Source organism: Eublepharis macularius, chromosome 2 (genome assembly GCF_028583425.1).
Source record: "Eublepharis macularius isolate TG4126 chromosome 2, MPM_Emac_v1.0, whole genome shotgun sequence".
NCBI lineage: Eukaryota > Metazoa > Chordata > Lepidosauria > Squamata > Eublepharidae > Eublepharis > Eublepharis macularius.
In genome coordinates, this window is record NC_072791.1 from 147,196,286 (window position 1) to 147,213,495 (window position 17,210).

General features: G+C 42.1%; 1 protein-coding gene across 4 annotated transcripts; it reads right to left on the minus strand.

Annotated features, from left to right (window-relative positions):
- Nucleotides 1-296: 296 nt before the first annotated feature.
- On the minus strand, nucleotides 297-16,985 carry LOC129323724 (membrane-spanning 4-domains subfamily A member 12-like). 4 transcript variants are annotated; one of them, XM_054970353.1, is made up of 7 exons: nucleotides 16,915-16,985; nucleotides 14,749-14,984; nucleotides 13,379-13,507; nucleotides 11,857-11,913; nucleotides 7,729-7,851; nucleotides 3,593-3,706; nucleotides 297-1,646 (listed from the first exon to the last, which is right to left on the minus strand). In XM_054970353.1, exons 2-7 carry the CDS (start codon nucleotides 14,971-14,973, stop codon nucleotides 1,530-1,532), a joined length of 765 nt encoding a protein of 254 aa, XP_054826328.1. In that variant the 5' UTR covers nucleotides 14,974-14,984; nucleotides 16,915-16,985; the 3' UTR covers nucleotides 297-1,529. The 4 variants fall into 4 exon arrangements, with proteins under 4 accessions (XP_054826328.1, XP_054826330.1, XP_054826329.1 ...); XM_054970355.1 differs by having other exon boundaries at nucleotides 14,749-14,861; nucleotides 16,915-16,954; XM_054970354.1 differs by lacking the exon at nucleotides 13,379-13,507.
- Nucleotides 16,986-17,210: the final 225 nt, after the last annotated feature.

Below are 17,210 nucleotides of genomic sequence, written 5' to 3' on the forward strand. Positions count from 1 at the left end.
ATCACCAAGCAGCCACTAAATTTAGTGCTGACAATTTACACAGATCCGAAAAGGAGAGGGAACAGGGAGGCAAGCAGCCTCTTATTGCGTGAAGATCCCAATGTCCATTAAGTATATATGTGTCAAACTCAACAACTGAAAATGGGTCAGACCGATTCACAAACACCATTATATTGGGGGGAAACTGAGTAGCCAATTTAGATTTCTTCTTTTTCAGGTCTGAGAAACTTTCCAAGGCAAGAAACCAAGGTGATTATAAAAGAATAAAGTTTATTTAGAGAAATAAACTTAATGCACACATTCTTACAACTGAATTCTTAACAATAAGTTGTCAGCATCTGCATTTATACCTTTCCAGCAATACAAGACAATATTGTTCACAGTACAGAGGATCTCATACAGTTCTATAAAAAAACAGTCAGTTCTTCAAATAATCAAATCAAAGTTACATGATTTCTTCAATATGATGGATTGGCAGGTCATGATGATTCGTATTTAGAAAGGTCACTGTAATAAAAAACATTCTGCGTGGCACAAACAATTTCATAACATAACATGGGATAGAACTTCCCAAGGCCAGAGCTAAAAATTGTGGACATAAACAATTTAGTGTGTAATGAAAATTAACTTGCAGTGCTTGCTGTGCTTTTTGAGGCCTTTACATTGTTGTTGTTATTTATACTACTGCTTGAAGTCCTGAACAGGGGCACAAGACAAGATGAGAGAGTTCGAGGTTCAAAGGTGAAACAGGAAACTTACAAGTTAAGAGCCTTTGTGGATGATTTGGTGCTAGTTATGGAGGATCCCCTAAAGGGAATTGAAACCTTAATGTCAAAATTGAAAGAATTTGGTGCAGTGACTGGCTTCAAGGTTAACAGGCAGAAGACTAAAGTGTTAACTAAAAATATGAAAATACAGGACCATATGAAATTGGAGAACAAAACAGGGTTTGAAATTGAGAAAAAGGTAAAATACTTGGGTATTACTTTGTCAAGTATGAACTGTATGTTATTTCAAAACAATTATATTAAGACTTGGAATGAAATTAAAAGGGATATGTTAAGATGGGATAACATTTAGCTATGGTTGGGAAGAATAACTACAATTAAAATGAATGTTTTACCTAAATGCAATTCCTATTTCAGACAATTCCAGTATTGACAACTGAGGCACCATTTAAGCAATGGCATTGTTATTGTTAAAGGTAGGAACAATAATGTTAAACAGAAAGGGTGCAGAAAGGATTCATTCACAAGCACTGAGTAATTTAGATCAATGGATTTTAACTGGTATACAGGGGGCTTCCTCAAATTCCCTAACAGTAACCCGCTCAATCTATGCTTTCTTTAAATCAGTTAAACTAATTGAATAATCTGTTCAAAGCATAGCCTTGGAGGAAAGATATATCTGCAAAAATTGAAAGATGCTGAGAATGTTTTACTTCTGAGACTGTTCCATTGTTAAAATTTCTGTCATGCCATCCTCTGTAACTTCTCTCCACCCCCTCCCCACCCCCAAGTAAGTCACTTTTAAGAAAGGAGAGCCACATTGCCATAGACTGGAGGAACAGGATTGGTTTCAGGAAGGACGTCTTCTGTGGAAAATGCACCTTCTCCATTCACAACATAGGGTACACAAACTATGGTCTGAAACAGAGTAAAAAAAATCACTATCAGATGCTAGTATAGTCAAGGTGATATTTCTAAGAGCCAAACTACAAGTGACGCCTGGCACTAGTTGGACACTTGTCAGCTTCCCTCAAGTTTTGATAGGAAATGTAGGCAGCTTGGCGGAATGTTGGACAAGTGACAGTTGCAAAGTCTGTTAGACAGCAGTCGGAGAGCCAAGCTGCAAGACGAGGATGCCTATATTTCCCATCAAAACTTGAGGGAAGCTGACAAGTGTCTAACCTGTGTCAGGCGTCACTTGTAGCTTGGCTCTAAGTGCCAACACTGCTTTCGTCACCATCATCAAAGTAATTGCCCCCATCCCTCTATACTAGAATGTTACCAGTCTGGCTGCCACCACATTTGCAAAGAATAGGACATCAGTCCCCTTGTTGTAGATATTATCCCACACTGTACATGCCCAGTGCTCTATCCCTAATTTGGAATGGGAAAAAAGAGAACAATGGAGAATTCTTAATGCTTTGGTTCCACTTCAAAAATTAGTCTGGAAAATTAACAGGGCAATGCTAAGAACACTTTCCTGGGAGTAAGCCCCATTGAACTGACCAGAATAGAATTCTAAGTAGTCCTATTTAGCCTTGCTATCTTGGAACTCCAAACTCCAGGGAGATATTTGGGTGATATTATTAGCAAAGTTCTTTAAAAGCCATTTATTCTGTATGTTGGTTGTACCTCTTATTCTATTTCCTGTTGCCTTGAACACTGGTTTATATTATGTGACCCCTCCCCACCTGTGCATGCAGTCACTCTATAGGTTTATAACATTGTTACCAGATTATCAGTCTGGAATCTGAATGAAACAGTCTGATCATTCTTTTGCTCAAAATTCTTCCTAAAAACTAGGAAGGAGGTCAGGAAACACAAACTGAGAGGCAAGGAAGCCCTCTCCTTGGTGGGCTGCTGCTATGTCTATAGAATCGCTCTAACTGAGAAAACCTGCCCAGTTGCTTGAACCATCTAGCATAGTCTTCCTGTCATGCATATGCATACTCTTCCTCTCATCAGTCATGCTAAAACCTATCTCCTTGCTGCCATCCCAGAAACAAGGGGCACCAACATTACTGACAAGCTTGAATTCTCCTACGTATCTAAGACTTCTTCTAAGTTTAGCAACACCTGTTAATAAACCAGTGTTAGTCAAGAGCAGTCATAGTCACAGGACATCTGGGGCAGCTGTCTTGGGTCCTGGGATGAGAAAGGGCCATGCAGCAGCCAGATTCCCCCACCGCTGCCCTGAACCTCTGCCACTGTAGAGTCATGGCAGCAGCAGCTGAGTCAGGTGGCAGGGACGTGGTGGGACAACCATCTGTAGCCCAGCCTCTTGTCATACCAACTGCCCAGCCAAGCCCCCAGCTGCATCATGAGGATGCTGCCTGGCCCATTTTAGGACTGGCTGGACAGGCAGGCTGGGAGAAGAGGAAAGCCACTCCCTCCTTTGGGGTGGGGAAAACCCCTGCAGTGATTCTGGGGTCCCATCCTTGAGTATTACCTGGGTGCTCAGAGTCATTAAGTCCACCCGTGATTTTAGTCCAGGACAGGTTACAAGACTGGTCACTCTTAATGGCGATTGGAATTCCTATTATACTCACAGTTCTGACTGGCCATGTCACACTCCCAGTGAGTAGAAACTCATCTTTTCTCCAGTTATGGATATTCTTGACAACATAAATATTAATTTGTCCATGATTGGGCCTCTTAACAATAAGCTTTCCTTAACCAGTGCTACCATAATATTCTGTTTTGTGTATTTATTTCCCTTTCTTTCTTAAAATTGCATATAAGATATTGCACTCATCTTGGTTTTATGCTTTAAAAATGGTTTGAGCAAGTTGGGAACCACAGGCCCTGGGCCACCAGAGGAACCCCACCCCACATGAATTCTGAGCAAGGTACCAAGTGCTTACCATGTCACTGTTGCAGCAGACTGCTTGGAACTGATAATGTGCCATTGAAGCAGCAATGCAGAACTCCAGAAAGCTAAACATGAGGAGCAGGGCAGCAAGACCAGTACCTACAGACTGCAGAGCATTAAAGTAGATGGATTACCTATTATTCACCTCTCAGACCAAACTAGATGTGAAAGGGAGAGGGGCTCCAAATCACATTTAGTATGGAAAGTATATTACATATCACATTTCAGTAATGGAAAGTGAGTTCAGCTGAAACACTGCAACATGCAAAAGTGGCCAACAACCACATTCTGAGTACAATGAAATTGAAAACACCATTGAAAAGTTCTGCTAGTGAAGATACGCTGTCTGCGGTTATAATCAGAATAATCTGATTAAGGAGTCTGCGTAGCATATGAATTTCTCTTTAAACGTAACATTGTAAAACTATGATAGGGGGTCCTCTATGCAAGGACCTTCCAAGTGTATATATTGTTTTTAAATATCACAAAGACATTTTGCATATATTTGGTACTATTATATAGGCAATGAAATCCAAACATAAGGCTAAAAAAATCTCATCAGAGCATTCTTTTTACGCCATACACATACAAGATAATGATAGAATCATGCTAATTGTAAAGCAGTTTAAAATGAAGCCCATTTAAATATCAGAGGAAAACATCCTCATAAGCATCCCTCTTGTGTCATTTGCCTGATGACTGTTTAGAACCTCAGGGACATGTGTAAATAAAACAGCAGGAGAATACATGGTTGGTGGGAGCAACTGGGTAAATAGATCCAGAGGAGTTAGCCATGTTAGTCTGTAGTAGCAAAATCAAAAAGAGTCCAGTAGCACCTTTAAGACTAACCAATTTTATTGTAGCATAAGCTTTCAAGAATCATGTTCTCTTCGTCAGATGCATGGAGGGCAGAAGGAAACTGGCCAAATATAGAGGAGGAGAGGGGGGGAAGGGGGGAAGGAGGAGAGAGGAGAACACTTCAATCTACCAGGACGTTCCATCAAAGACTTAAAGGTCGCTGTAGTTCCACAGAAACCTTTCAAAAACAAAATCCAACGGGAAGCTGCTGAATTGGAATTCATATGCAAATTTGACTCTGTCAAGCTGGGACTGAATAGGGACTATGAATGGTTATGTCATTATCACAGGTAACTGATTTCCTTTACAGAGGCGGAGTCAGGGGGAGTCCAGTGGCACCTGGCATGGGCTTTCGAGGACCACGGTTCTCTTTGTCAGATGCATCTGGCGGGGAGGACTGTGGTTATCGAAGGCTTGTGCTGCAGTGCTGCTGAACTCTTTTTGATTTTGCTACTACAAACTAACACGGCAAACTCCTTTGAATCTTTACACAAGCAAACTGATCCCCGCACCAAAAGGAGCTGTCTGCATCTCCGTATCAAAGGAGTTGTTTACATCCCCCCTCTCCTCCTTCCCTCCTTCCCCCCCTCTCCTCCTCTATATTTGGCCAGTTTCCTTCTGCCCTCCATGCATCTGACGAAGAGAACGTAATTCTCGAAAGCTTATGCTACAATAAAATTGGTTAGTCTTAAAGGTGCTACTGGACTCTTTTTGATTTTGGGTAAATAGAGAAACTCAAAATAACAAGTTTAGGAAATGTCAGAACCACAAACTTGACAAGATCATCCAGGAAACCTGTGGAGTAAAAAAACAAAACAAACAAAAAAGCAAAGGTCGTAGATGGCCTACACACTGCATTTCAATAATATAATGATTCTGTTATGAAATTGTGTGTGGAGTTCTAACTGTTGGGATTGTGCGCCATGGAGGAAGAATGAAAGTTATAGTAGATTAATAGGATTTATTTCTTAGGCTATTGAGTGAAAGAAAGTAAATGTGGGATGTGACGGGGAAGTATTTCCATTATACTTCTGCATGCCTTGACTTTATTATAGAATCAAAGTTATACAGTCTTAAACTTGGAAGGGGTCTTATAAACCATCTAGTCCAGCCATCTGCTCATTGGAGGAAATCCAAAGAGCATTCCTGACAGATGGCTGTCCAGCCTCTGCTTGGAGACATCCAATGAAGAAGAACCCACCCCTAGATAATTGGCTCCATTATTGTAATGTTTAAGTTTTAGTACCCTTGGAAGGGCATGAATGCAGGGGCCATGCACTTGCAGTCACCATGATGCACAAGTGACAAGTTATTACAATTGACAGAAGGGTTACTGATATCAGGGGTCATTTCGTAGAAAAAGAACTGCAGGAACTCATTAGCATACCTCATTAACATGTCACATATGCCACATCCCTTGATCAGGCCAAAATGGCCAGGATTTGGCTGCTGCCAGATGGGGGAGTGTTCCTCCACCTGGCAGTGGCCCAATCAGGGCCGTTTTGCCCCCAATCCAGTTTTCCCCATAGGGAATAATGGAGATTAGAGGTGACTGGGGGCACCTTCTTTGGGGGCCCATAAAATGCCCCCCGAAGTCCAATCTTTATGAAACTTGGGGGGGGGATCTTTAGAGAACAGCCAGTAGTAGGTCCTCAGCATATATGGTAAAATTCGGTCCTAAAATGCCCCATCAGACCCCTGGGAAGCCCGGAATTGCATTCCCTGTTGGAAACAATGGCCAAATTTTACCCAATTTGCTTTGTATTGCAAAGCCAAACTGGAGAATGAGTACCCCCTCACCCCGTCCTTTTCAGGTTCATGTATCAGGCATGTTTATGAACTTCTTCTCAGATGCTTAATCATGTTGCCACGATCTTTCTTCCCACATCCTCCTTATCCCGACCGAAAATGCTGCATGGAGAGGAGGACGACGAAGTTAAGGGGGGAGGAAGGTGCAAGAAGGAAGAATAGCGAGGTGACGGTGTAAACTAGAAAACGGGAGAATTTAAAATATGCCAGATTAAAAGCAAAACAATTTGGGTGTAAGCCGGATCTAAGGGCAAAAAGAGGGGAGAAGGAAATGGAAGCCACCCAAAATTGCCATTCTGCAATAGCGACTCACTGTTTATGACCATGGACACTTGCAACCATGACTACACCAGTTACCCAACACGTGCACGGACTAGGGCTACAGGACACGTGTTCACTCAGGGTAAAATGGACATGGGTAGGTAAGGAACAGACATGATTCTAGACACTCGCATAGCCTCATGTAATTCATCTCATCTAGTTCAGTTCACAGTTGACCTGTGACCTGTATAAAAAGAGTCTGAGTGTCTGTTTTGGTGAAATCTTTTAAAACAGATATTTTGTCTATGGCTGCTTCCACACATGTTGGATAATCCACTTTCAATACTCTTTAGTGAACATTTGGAACAGCTTTTCCATGTGTGGAACAAAAAATCCACTTCCAAAGGATTGCTAAAGTGCATTGAAAGTGCATTATTTAACGTGTGTGGAAATGGCCTATAAGTATACATAAGTATACTTACATAAGTATACAAGCTAAATCTTGCACAACCCAGATTTCATATTTTGCAAGGATTGTTTCGAATGCTGAACAAAGAGTATTCAATTTGCAACAAATAATTGGAGACAGTTATCCTTTGGACATATTTCCTGTGGCTTATCCTTTAGGCATGCTCAGTTTTCCAAACCCTATTTGTCAGACATTTGAGTCTGACAGAACTGAACTAAACAAACCTTATTAGTGATTTACATCTGACCGTCACATTGAAACACATGAGTGTCAATTAAATTTGCCACAAAATTTGCACTATCCCTGATGAATACCAGTTGTTGAAGGATAATGGGGGGGGGCATTCTCTCCTCATGCCCGTAGGCTTCCTAGAAGCATCTGGAGGCCCGCCATGGAAAGTGAGATGCTGGATAATTCCATAATCAAAATGTCCAGCAACAAATAAATAGAAACATTTGTATACACTTCGGAGCTTGCAAGAATCTAAATCTTCTAAATCCAAAAGGCAAAGAAAGGGGCACTCATATGTAGGAAAGCCCTGTGTACAATTAGAGTTTTGCTTGTTGTTTTATCATCATCAGTTCCCAGAACAGTGACTAGATTCTTTGGCAATGGAAATTACTGCAGTAAAAATTGCAAACAAATCTTTATTTGTGTGAAGGTTCCCCTCTCAATGACGCATGCCCTTTCTTTGTATTCTATCCATGGACTCAAGAAACTTGTTCACTTACCCTTGACAAATCATCATTCTGCCTACTATAGACTGAATTTAGAAGCCACTCCACTGAATATAGAATCATACCAATGAATGCTATTACAGCACCAGTGATGTTCATTCCCATACTGCATTTCACCTGAAAGACAAATGCAAAAATTCAGGCTAGGTAAAGGGATGGATGTGTGATACCCTGCATATCCATGTTTGGTGCTGAGACTTGCTTTCTCTTCTCCCTCTACTGAGAGCCAAGCTACAAGTGACACCTTACACAGGTCGGACACTTGTCAGCTTCCCTCAAGTTTTGATGGGAAATGTAGGCGTCCTGGTTTTACAGCTTGGCTTTCCATTACAGCTGCAAGAGCAAGATGCCTACATTTCCCATCAAAACTTGAGGGAAGCTGACAAGCGTCCAACCTGTGTCAGGCATCACTTGTAGCTTGGCTCTGAGATGCATTGACATGCATCTGTGTAATTTAAAGAATCCCTGGTACATAGAAGAAGAAGGAGGTCATGGCTCAGTGGCAGAGCACCTGTTGTGCATGCAAAGGGTCCCAGGTTCAATCCCCTGCAAACCCAGTTAAAAGAATCAGATACTGAGTAGGTGATATAAAGATCTCTTCCTGCTTCCAGTCACGATAAGTAACTTCATTAATGGGCATTTTGCCACGAAAAGATCCTTCCTGCTATTATCATCATGCAGCTATGCCCTGATTTTCAGCCAGCCATCTTCAAACCCCAGTGAACAGTTTGAATTTGACCCAGGCCTCCTCCCCTTCTATAGATAACTCATGTTTATCCATATCTCAGTGAGGACCCACGCCTGGCCCTTGTCTCTGTCCCCTTCATTTCCAAACCTAGAAAGAAAGAAGAAAAGTGCGATTTTCACTGTTTTGACCCCACCCATCTCTTGAAAGCAGCTGAGGCTCTCACGCCATTGGATGCATAAAGCATGGACCATCACGAACTGCCGGATCGCGAACAGACGATCAGGCGGTTCGTGGGTTTTTTTGGTTCATAATGCGGTTCGTGCCCATGTCTAATCTGAACCACCAGCTATGAATGAGATGCCATGAATTTGTCCACATTGGGTATCTGTTGCCAGCTTTGTGAATATAGGTTCTGTTAGGAGGAGGTCCATATTTGTCCTCACATATGTCTAGTGTACATGGATTCCAGACCAGACACAGTAACTCAAGAGCAGGGCCATTTCCAGATGGCTTACCTGCACCCGGGACATCGCGCCACATTTTGGATCGTGCCGGGGAAAATGCGAAATATCGCGTTTTCTCACGCGAGTTTTGTACGATGTTGCAATGCAGTGAAGTGAACTATAAACCACATGAAGTTGTGCATCTTCCTATTCTTTGGATTTAAAATTCACCATGAAGGAAAGAATACAGTTTGAAGGTCTAGAGCATATTATGCTAAAGGAAGAAGGTGAGTTTTTAAAACATCTTTATCTTGTGATTCAACAAAACCCTGGGGTTTTTTTTGGTAGATCCAAGGTTAATGCAGTTGAAGACAGATTGTACAAATGTAAGACATTTTCACACTGCTTAGTCCAACTTTTCTTACTAACTCATTTTAATAAACTTTTCTTTGAAAGCCGATTATCTGCTTTTTATGCAGTTTTAACTAGTGCAGCAAGAGTGATTACTGCACTTTTGGCTCAGTGAAGGGGAGAGTGGTTTCCAGGGCAAGGCTGACATGGGAGGGAAACACAAGGTAGGCTCCTCCCATGTGACTACAGCTTTGACAGTACCTGTCGATCACAAGGCTGGGCACAGCAGGCAGGAGGCTCACTGGTACTGCAGGGCTGAACACAACAGGCAGGAGGTCAGTAGTCCAGAAGGCAGCAAACCAGGGTCCAGAAGTCAGGCCAAGTGTCAGGACCAATATGCCAGTCAGAGAGAGGAGCAGGCAGAAGGGTAGTCAGAAGGCAGGCCGGGGTCAAAGTCCAATCAAGCAGCAAAGCAGGGCACAAGGCAAGGCAGGAGCGTCCAGGCGTAGAGCTCTGGGAGCAGGGAGTGGCGAGCCGAGTTGCTTCCATGCTTGGTTTCCTCGGTGTCTTCCTTTTATGCTGTCCTAATGAGGAACAGCTGTTGCCTCTCTCTCTAACAGCTCCGCTCGGTGCTGTGCCTGTAAACGGGCACTCCTTCGCCTCTCCAACAGAGCAGACTTATCTCTATGTTTCCTCCTTTCAGCTGGCCCCAGGTGCTCGGGTTTCGCTTTTGCCCTGGGGGAGTCTTTGTCTCTTACAGCCTCTGTGGAGGTTTCTGGCTGTTCCTCATCCCTGACACTCTCTGCAGAAGCTCCAGGCTGTTCTTGCTGAATTCCCTCTGGAGCAGCAGCAGTGGTTTCTGACTGCTCTTCCTCTCCAATAGCTTCTGCAGGGGCTTCTGGCTCTAGAGAAGGTCCTGCTGGCTCTTCCTGCTCATCTTCTGAGGAGGACTCTGAGGCAATAGGTAAGGTGGCCAGTCGAGGCTGGGGCTGACTTATGACACTACCTTCACAGAGGGGGGAAGAGCTGCCCCCTCTATAAATGTACTGTCACAAGGGCCTAGTGTGTACTCTGTTTCCCTCCTGAGTCCTGACAGAAGGATGACAGGCCAGGATCTGAGGGACAAACATACAGCTCCTTCAAGATGTTCCACTGTTTAAGAAAGTCTTTATTTGAGACAAAAGTTGCTATGTTTGTGGTAGATTGTATACAAATGGGGAAGACCTGTGAGTGATATTTCTAGCCCCTGCTGCAATAACTGCTTATGATATGGAAGACATGAGCCTCTCATTCTGAAGTACTTTGTATTGCAAAAGCACTACACATGTCCAGTGAGACAAAACGTTACCAGATCCAGCCCGGAAGACTGGCACACACGTACCAAGCAAATGGAATGCAGGGCAATTAGGTTTATTGCACTCCTGTCTCCCATGCCTCAACTTGTAGCTCTTTGAACAAGAAAAGCCCTGAGAAAGATCCCTTTAACATCCCTCTGACATTCATTCCCCTTTCATCTCGGTTTGATGAGAACCCCGATGCAACCCTATCTGACAGTCATCAGTCACCTCTAAGATAGTTTTATTCCTTCCCAGGAAAAACGTAAAATGTGGGAACACATCCCCAATCTTCAGAGATACTCAATGTGAATTATAGTTTTATCGGGCACCTGAATATGCATTCTACCTCTGGTTCTGGAATGGAATGCTGAATTATTGTTTTATTGGCAGGAACCTAAAATAAAGAATTGCAACATTCTCCGGCCAGAATGTTGACCAAAACTTATCAAAATCCTTATCACTCCCAGGAGACAAATATCAAAGTTCTTTGTGTATGGAACCATTTCACCCCAAGGTCCAGTCTACCCTATAAATATTTGGGCTCTGACCCAGCCAAAGTATTGCACTCTCAGGGTTTGCCCTGGGCTTCTCTTTGCAGATGCTAGTAGTTCTCTGCAGACTTTGCTTCTCACCTGATAGGTAAATTTACCCTGAACCTTACTCTATTCCCATTTTCCAGCTATATTCCTAGGACCCTTATCTGTTTGATATAAACTGCCTTTGTTTTGGAAAAACTACCTTTGTTTTAGAAAAAAACCTCAGCATGTCAGCTTTCTGGGAGAAGGACCCTAGTTACCGACCTCTCACTAAGGCTACTCCTTGCTTGCTAATTTCTCTTTGTTTTGCAAGGAGCTTCATCCAGGTAACAGACCTAGAAGGGAGAAAGGAGTGCACCAGCAGACAACAGACCATCCTTCAACTGGTTCCATTGTCTCTATCCTTGAACAGTAAGAAGGCATGCAGTCCTAGAACACAGAGAATAAGGAGTGTGCTGCTAAACAGCCAGACAATTGACCATACATTCACCAGAAGTCAGAGGCATTTGGTGGGAAGAAAAGATATGGGAACAACTACAATGAACTGATGAGAATTGAATTTTTGGTGAGATTTCATTTGAAAGCAATATCTTAAAGAGAGTAGATATGTTTTATCATTTTACACAGCCTGCCTTCATGAATATCTGTGGCTTGAAAGATAGGGTAGAAATCAAAGGAATAAAGCAAATAAATAAGCTTGGAGAAAAATTGCTTGTTGATTTCAGCTTTATAGAAGAGGGTAAATGTTAAATAAATATATCTCCTACCATGCGGGTGAACAGCTGTTTCTCAAGTACCACTGAAAGGGATCCAGAAGCAATGAACTGTCCAATAGAGGAAAAATGCATTAGACAAGAGTCAATTTAAAAATAACAGAAGAAAAAAAAATCTCTATTTAGAACAACTAACTGCTATGCAAATAATGTCAGCCAACAGCATTATTTCTCCCTTTAAGGCCAACTAGTATCCTTAATGATAAAGAAGCTTTGTGAATTGGCTGTCTGATTACATGATGTGTCTGTTTCTATGGTTTCTCCTAAAGGGGCATGCCTGCTGGGCTTATGAGAAAAGAATGTTAATGATTCAGTTGTGGAAGATGTTTCCTTACTGGAACCTAATTGTCAATAGATGGTCTCCCAATAGTACTCTTCTGTTGGAGGACCCCCTCAGAGCTTGGAGAAGATCAAGGTGGGCTGGCTATGCATAAAGAAACAGAAGTTTGGAGTTTGGAAGAACCTTGGAGAGAGTGGTTGTGTTCAGACATCACAAACAAACCTCCATATGGGAACAAACCAAAGACTCGTGGGATCCCTGAGTGTAGAAGCTTGGCCAGTAAAGACAGGAGAACAGATTTTGCACTCTCCATATTGTTCCAAACAGCAGCCCTTGTTTTCTCACAGAAATGAATGGCTGCCATTCACATTCTACAGGAGAGAGTAAAGGGGTGCACTCAGGCACACCACTGGGGGATAAACACATTCCCTGCTTTTGGAGACACCAGCCATCCGGAACAAAGTCATTCTATGTCTGCACAGCCCTCTCCTGGGTTTATTTATTGAAACATTTACACACCATCTTTTGCTGGTTTGCAGTACAATCCTTAATGGACTTAAAAGGGTGTAACTCTGTTTAGGATCATACTGTTGCTCTGCAAGAAGCTTACACAGTACAGATGAGGCTAAAAGTTAAGCCAGTACTCTTCTTGTGTAGTAGGGCGATCCTATACAATTCATGAAAACTCCATGGTTAAACACTTTGCACCAGTAACTTTATGCATCAGCACAAAACCAAAGACACCCCTCCCCCACATTCTACCCCCGCTGACATGTCGAGTAGTGGCCAAGAATGGGGTGCCTGGCCTGGGAGGTCTCCTACTATAATGGGACACCTACCCCTAGCCCCCAGTGCAAAGCTCTGCCTCCCATTCTGATTTGGTGCAGGGAGAGTTTTCACATGAAGGCTCTGTCTGCAGCTTGCACACAGTTTCCTCTTTAAGTTGGAGTAAAGAAAGTCTTTCTTTGTTCTGCCTGAAAAAGGAAAACCACAGAACCCCTGCTCAGAAACATCATGGCATTGTATGGAAAATCCCAGACAAAGCAGGGGCATGCTGTGTGCCACCCAAGGGAAAAATCCCTGTGTGAAAACAGCCAACGTTGCTTTCCTGTACATAGAAAATCAATAGTTGAACAAAAATTTGAATGTTAATTGCTAAATTAAAATACCCACATTAAAAACCATGAACATTAAAACCCACTGCTAGGTCTCAAAGCCAATGAATGTACTACTTACAAATATTCCACCCCAGAATGGATAACCTCCAAAGACAGTTAAAGGGAAGTAATCTGTCTCCCAGCCACGAAAAATAGTCATGACACCCCCAGATCCAATGAGTATCAATCCAATTATGATCTGGATGGCCTATGGGGGGAAAATATAATGAGCAAAGTAAATCCCAAGTCCTAGATAATGAAGGATTCTGAGTCTTACCCCTTAATGTTTTAAGCAGGAAAAGCTGAACAAATTCCTTTGGCCCGTTATTTTTGCTCAGCAAAAAAAGAAAATGCTGGAGTTGGGGTGACATTTTGGGTTGCTAGACCAACCCAAACTAACGTGGAAATGAGGCAGCAGCCACAAACAGCAGGTGAGGAAGGGAAGGTGGAGTTAGCTTTGGTTTTTGGTTATCCTTGGATGGAGATGGGAGCAATGGTATTTCCCCTAAATTACGAGTCTTTGCTGGTCCCTCTCTTGTTTCTGTCTAGTTCAATCTGATTAATAAACTGTTTTGAGGGCTCACTTCATATTTCTCTCTCTCTTCTTCTTGAATAGTTTCCACATCCCCATACTTTATGTATAACAAGTAGGGGATCCATTCTATGGACACTTGCAGGGGAGGGGAAATCCCACTGCCCCTTCTACTGAAAGCCCCTTTCCTCATCTTCTGCAGATCGCTAGCCACATGATCAGTTCTGTTAGCCGGCTAATGGGATTTTGTCTTTGGGCCTGGCTTGGGGCAGGCTGTGCTTACAGCCTCAAGCTACCACCCTCCCGGTGATGGAGAGGATGTGTGAAACTGAAAGTCTACAGCTTTTAGCCTTCAGCACACTGCCAGCCAGCTGAGATGGGGAATCATGAGGGCTTTCCTCCAGTGCTTGCATCTTCTCCTCTTCCATCTCACTGGCACCTCTGCTCCCCCTGGTAGCTCTTCTCCCTGCAAGTGCCTCTATCTACTTGCACCTCCACCTTTATACTGCCTCCAGTTCCATTTCCCATGGCCCCTCAAGCCTTCCTCCTGATGGCCCCCCTTCTCCCCTTATCTTAAGCTCTTCATGGTGCCCTGTTGTGATGTCTGTGCACATGCAGACATCACGTGTCTGGACTGTGTGTGTGTGTGTCTTTAACCACCTCTTTTTCTGCAAATGGGAATCCTCCCAAATTTGCAGAAATCTCCTCTATCCATATCTGACCCCAAGGAACAAGTTCAGAATTAAATACATTGAATTCATATCATATAAGAGAGCTGTCTTTCTGATCCTATGTTAGTTTTGTTTTTGAACCAGTCTCTATGATTATTTAATCCTCTTTGCATTGACAGCACTTCTGCTTGAAAGCCATTGAAATCACCATGCATTAGAACCTTATCTGAAATAAAGTGTACTTACTAACAATGACTTGGTCTCTGCTTTGATGAATTTCTCAAACCTACCCACTTGAGGGTTTTGCTGAAGTTGGTTGGTGGTTCCAAGCTGCTGTCCTGCATATTGTATCACCCCTCCTGTTTGGATAACAGTACCATGGGTTATTTGGCCTGCCTCAGTTAGACTGAAACCATTTGGGGGAATGATTAGTTTTGTTCTGTTAGCCATTCTCCCTGAATCTGTTGTCATAACTAAGCTGCCTGTGAAAAGAAAAAAAGAAAAAGAAAGGAAAAGCTTTCCCTCAGATTTATACAAATATTAAAAATGTCCTTCCCATACACACTTACTCAAAGCTAAACTTCAAGAGATGAATGACACGAGGATGCTCACGTGAAGGGAGTTCGGAAGGCTTTGTCAATTTCCCCTCTATACTGAGCCAGCAAAGATGCTCCTCAGAGGGTTTGTTTATTTCCTCTTCACTTCCAAAAGGCTCTATCAGTTTTACCTCCCCTTCTAGGAGGTGAAGAGGAAATAAACAAACCCTCTGAGGAGCAATCTTTGTTACTCTGTAGAGAGGGGAAAACTTGGCTTCCCGGCTAACATTGTGACTCCCTTCATGTGAGTGTCCTTGTGTCATTCATCTCTTGTAGTTTAGCTCTAAATCTTAAATGGAGCCCTAAAACTGGGTTCTATGCCAGAAGCTTGACTCATGTAAGTATTTAATGGGATAATTAACCATGCATAATTCCAGTGCTGTACTTGGCACATATGAACCAAATACACAAAAGGCTAGAGGTTTCCTGGTATATGGCCAGATGAAAGTGTTTCCCTCTTTTTGTCTCCAAAAGAAACAAAATTATGTGAATAAAATTTAACCTTAATTTTCAGTTATTGTCTTCCTTACTGGAAAGAATCTCTCTGCCTAATTTCAGGCAGATAGGAGAAATAGTCCCCATTTTATACGCAATTATAATTATTGCTTGCATGGCAGGCACAAGGAAGAATGAATGTGAGTAGCTTTTTCTTCATTTCCCAGGATCCATAAAAATGAGCTAAAGTCCATTCCTTTTTTCAGTTCAGTTTGGGACTTTAAAAAAACACCCTCATTAAAACAGTTTTAATGTCTCATATGCACAATAAAACTTCTATCGACATTTTCCAAGGCTACTGTTCCTTTAAAATTTTCTTGTGTTCCTCCTTTTTTTATTTCCTGTTTACACACACCCCATAGTTGGTTGGTTCTCTTGAGCCATTCACGGATATATTGAAAATTATCTGCTCTTGTTCACAGAGGACTGATGTGTCATTTACATTTATAGCCAGCTAAAGCTGCTGCTTGTTTTTTTAAAAGATAATTTATGCTATTATGATTATATAAAATAAAATATGTATAAGTAGTTACTTAGACTTACAAAATAAAAATAGTAGTTATCTTCCTTCTCCCTCAATGGAACTAGAGAGTTTTGAACACTAGCTGATAGGGTCAAATTATGATTACCAGTCTCAAGTAGGCAGCTGATTTTTCAGTGATCAGTTTGACCACATGTGACACTATCGTATCTGTTCAAAGAGTTGTTGTTCTGCTTCCAAACACTGTAGAGCACAACTTTTCTTTTGCATGTGTATTGTCACACAACTTGATGGAGATCTCTTCCCCACTGTCATTGCTGCATACAGCTTTGCTCCACAGCCATAACACAGAATTAAATCAATCAAGTAGAGAAACTTCTGGCAAATCAATGATTTTTTAAAATGCTTGACAAATAGGTCTCTTTAGCGGCCAGACTATGACCCAGGGGGTACGCACAAATTCTCCAAAAGATTTAATCAAGTTTGTAATTTTTACTTATTACCAAGTTATGACTTGGCTATATAGCACAAATAATTGCTGCACAGGTGTAAAACTGTTTAGCATGGCATGTAACTGAAGCTATTTAAAATTTGAACATTAATCTGATGGTCATCAAAACAGAAGTGCTTGAGATGAAGAATCCTCTGCCAGTGGTTAAAAAAAAACTCCAGCGTTTCAGACTATCTACCATGGAAGTGTGTCTTTTGTTTTTAGGTGAAATCTGATCGTTTAGTAGTGAGGAGAAGGGCATCTGATCATGGTCAGAAGCCCTTTGCACATGTTCCTTCAAAATTGCAAACTATGCCCAAATACCCAGAACGTAATCCCAAAGTACTTACGTTACGCTCTGTGGTGTGCTTACAGCTTCCCAGTGCATCTGCAGTTTCACCAGGAAATGATCTGTGACAATAATACGGGAGGCCATCTGTCAACATTAGACTTTGACTCCTGCCCTGCCCATGCTACTGAGTCTTTCTCCATTATCATCCTATTACTTTATGACAATTAAAAATGTTATTCCTTTTAAGATATTTTTCTCATCCCTGTCAAGGGATCAGACTCTCTTTCTTGATTATTCTGTACGTTGTCTTCTATCCTGATACATAGCTGTTTTTCACAGATCACTAATTTTCTC

Excerpts from the sequence above, each read along its gene's own strand:
- LOC129323724 (XM_054970353.1), bottom strand. The coding sequence starts at position 14,973 with ATGACAACAGATTCAGGGAGAATGGCTAACAGAACAAAACTAATCATT. Across the intron at positions 11,914-13,378 it reads CATTCTGGGGTGGAATATTT|TTCATTGCTTCTGGATCCCT; the intron begins GTAAGTAGTACA and ends TCTATTGGACAG. Across the intron at positions 1,647-3,592 it reads TCTGCTGCAACAGTGACATG|ACCATAGTTTGTGTACCCTA; the intron begins GTAAGCACTTGG and ends ACTCTGTTTCAG.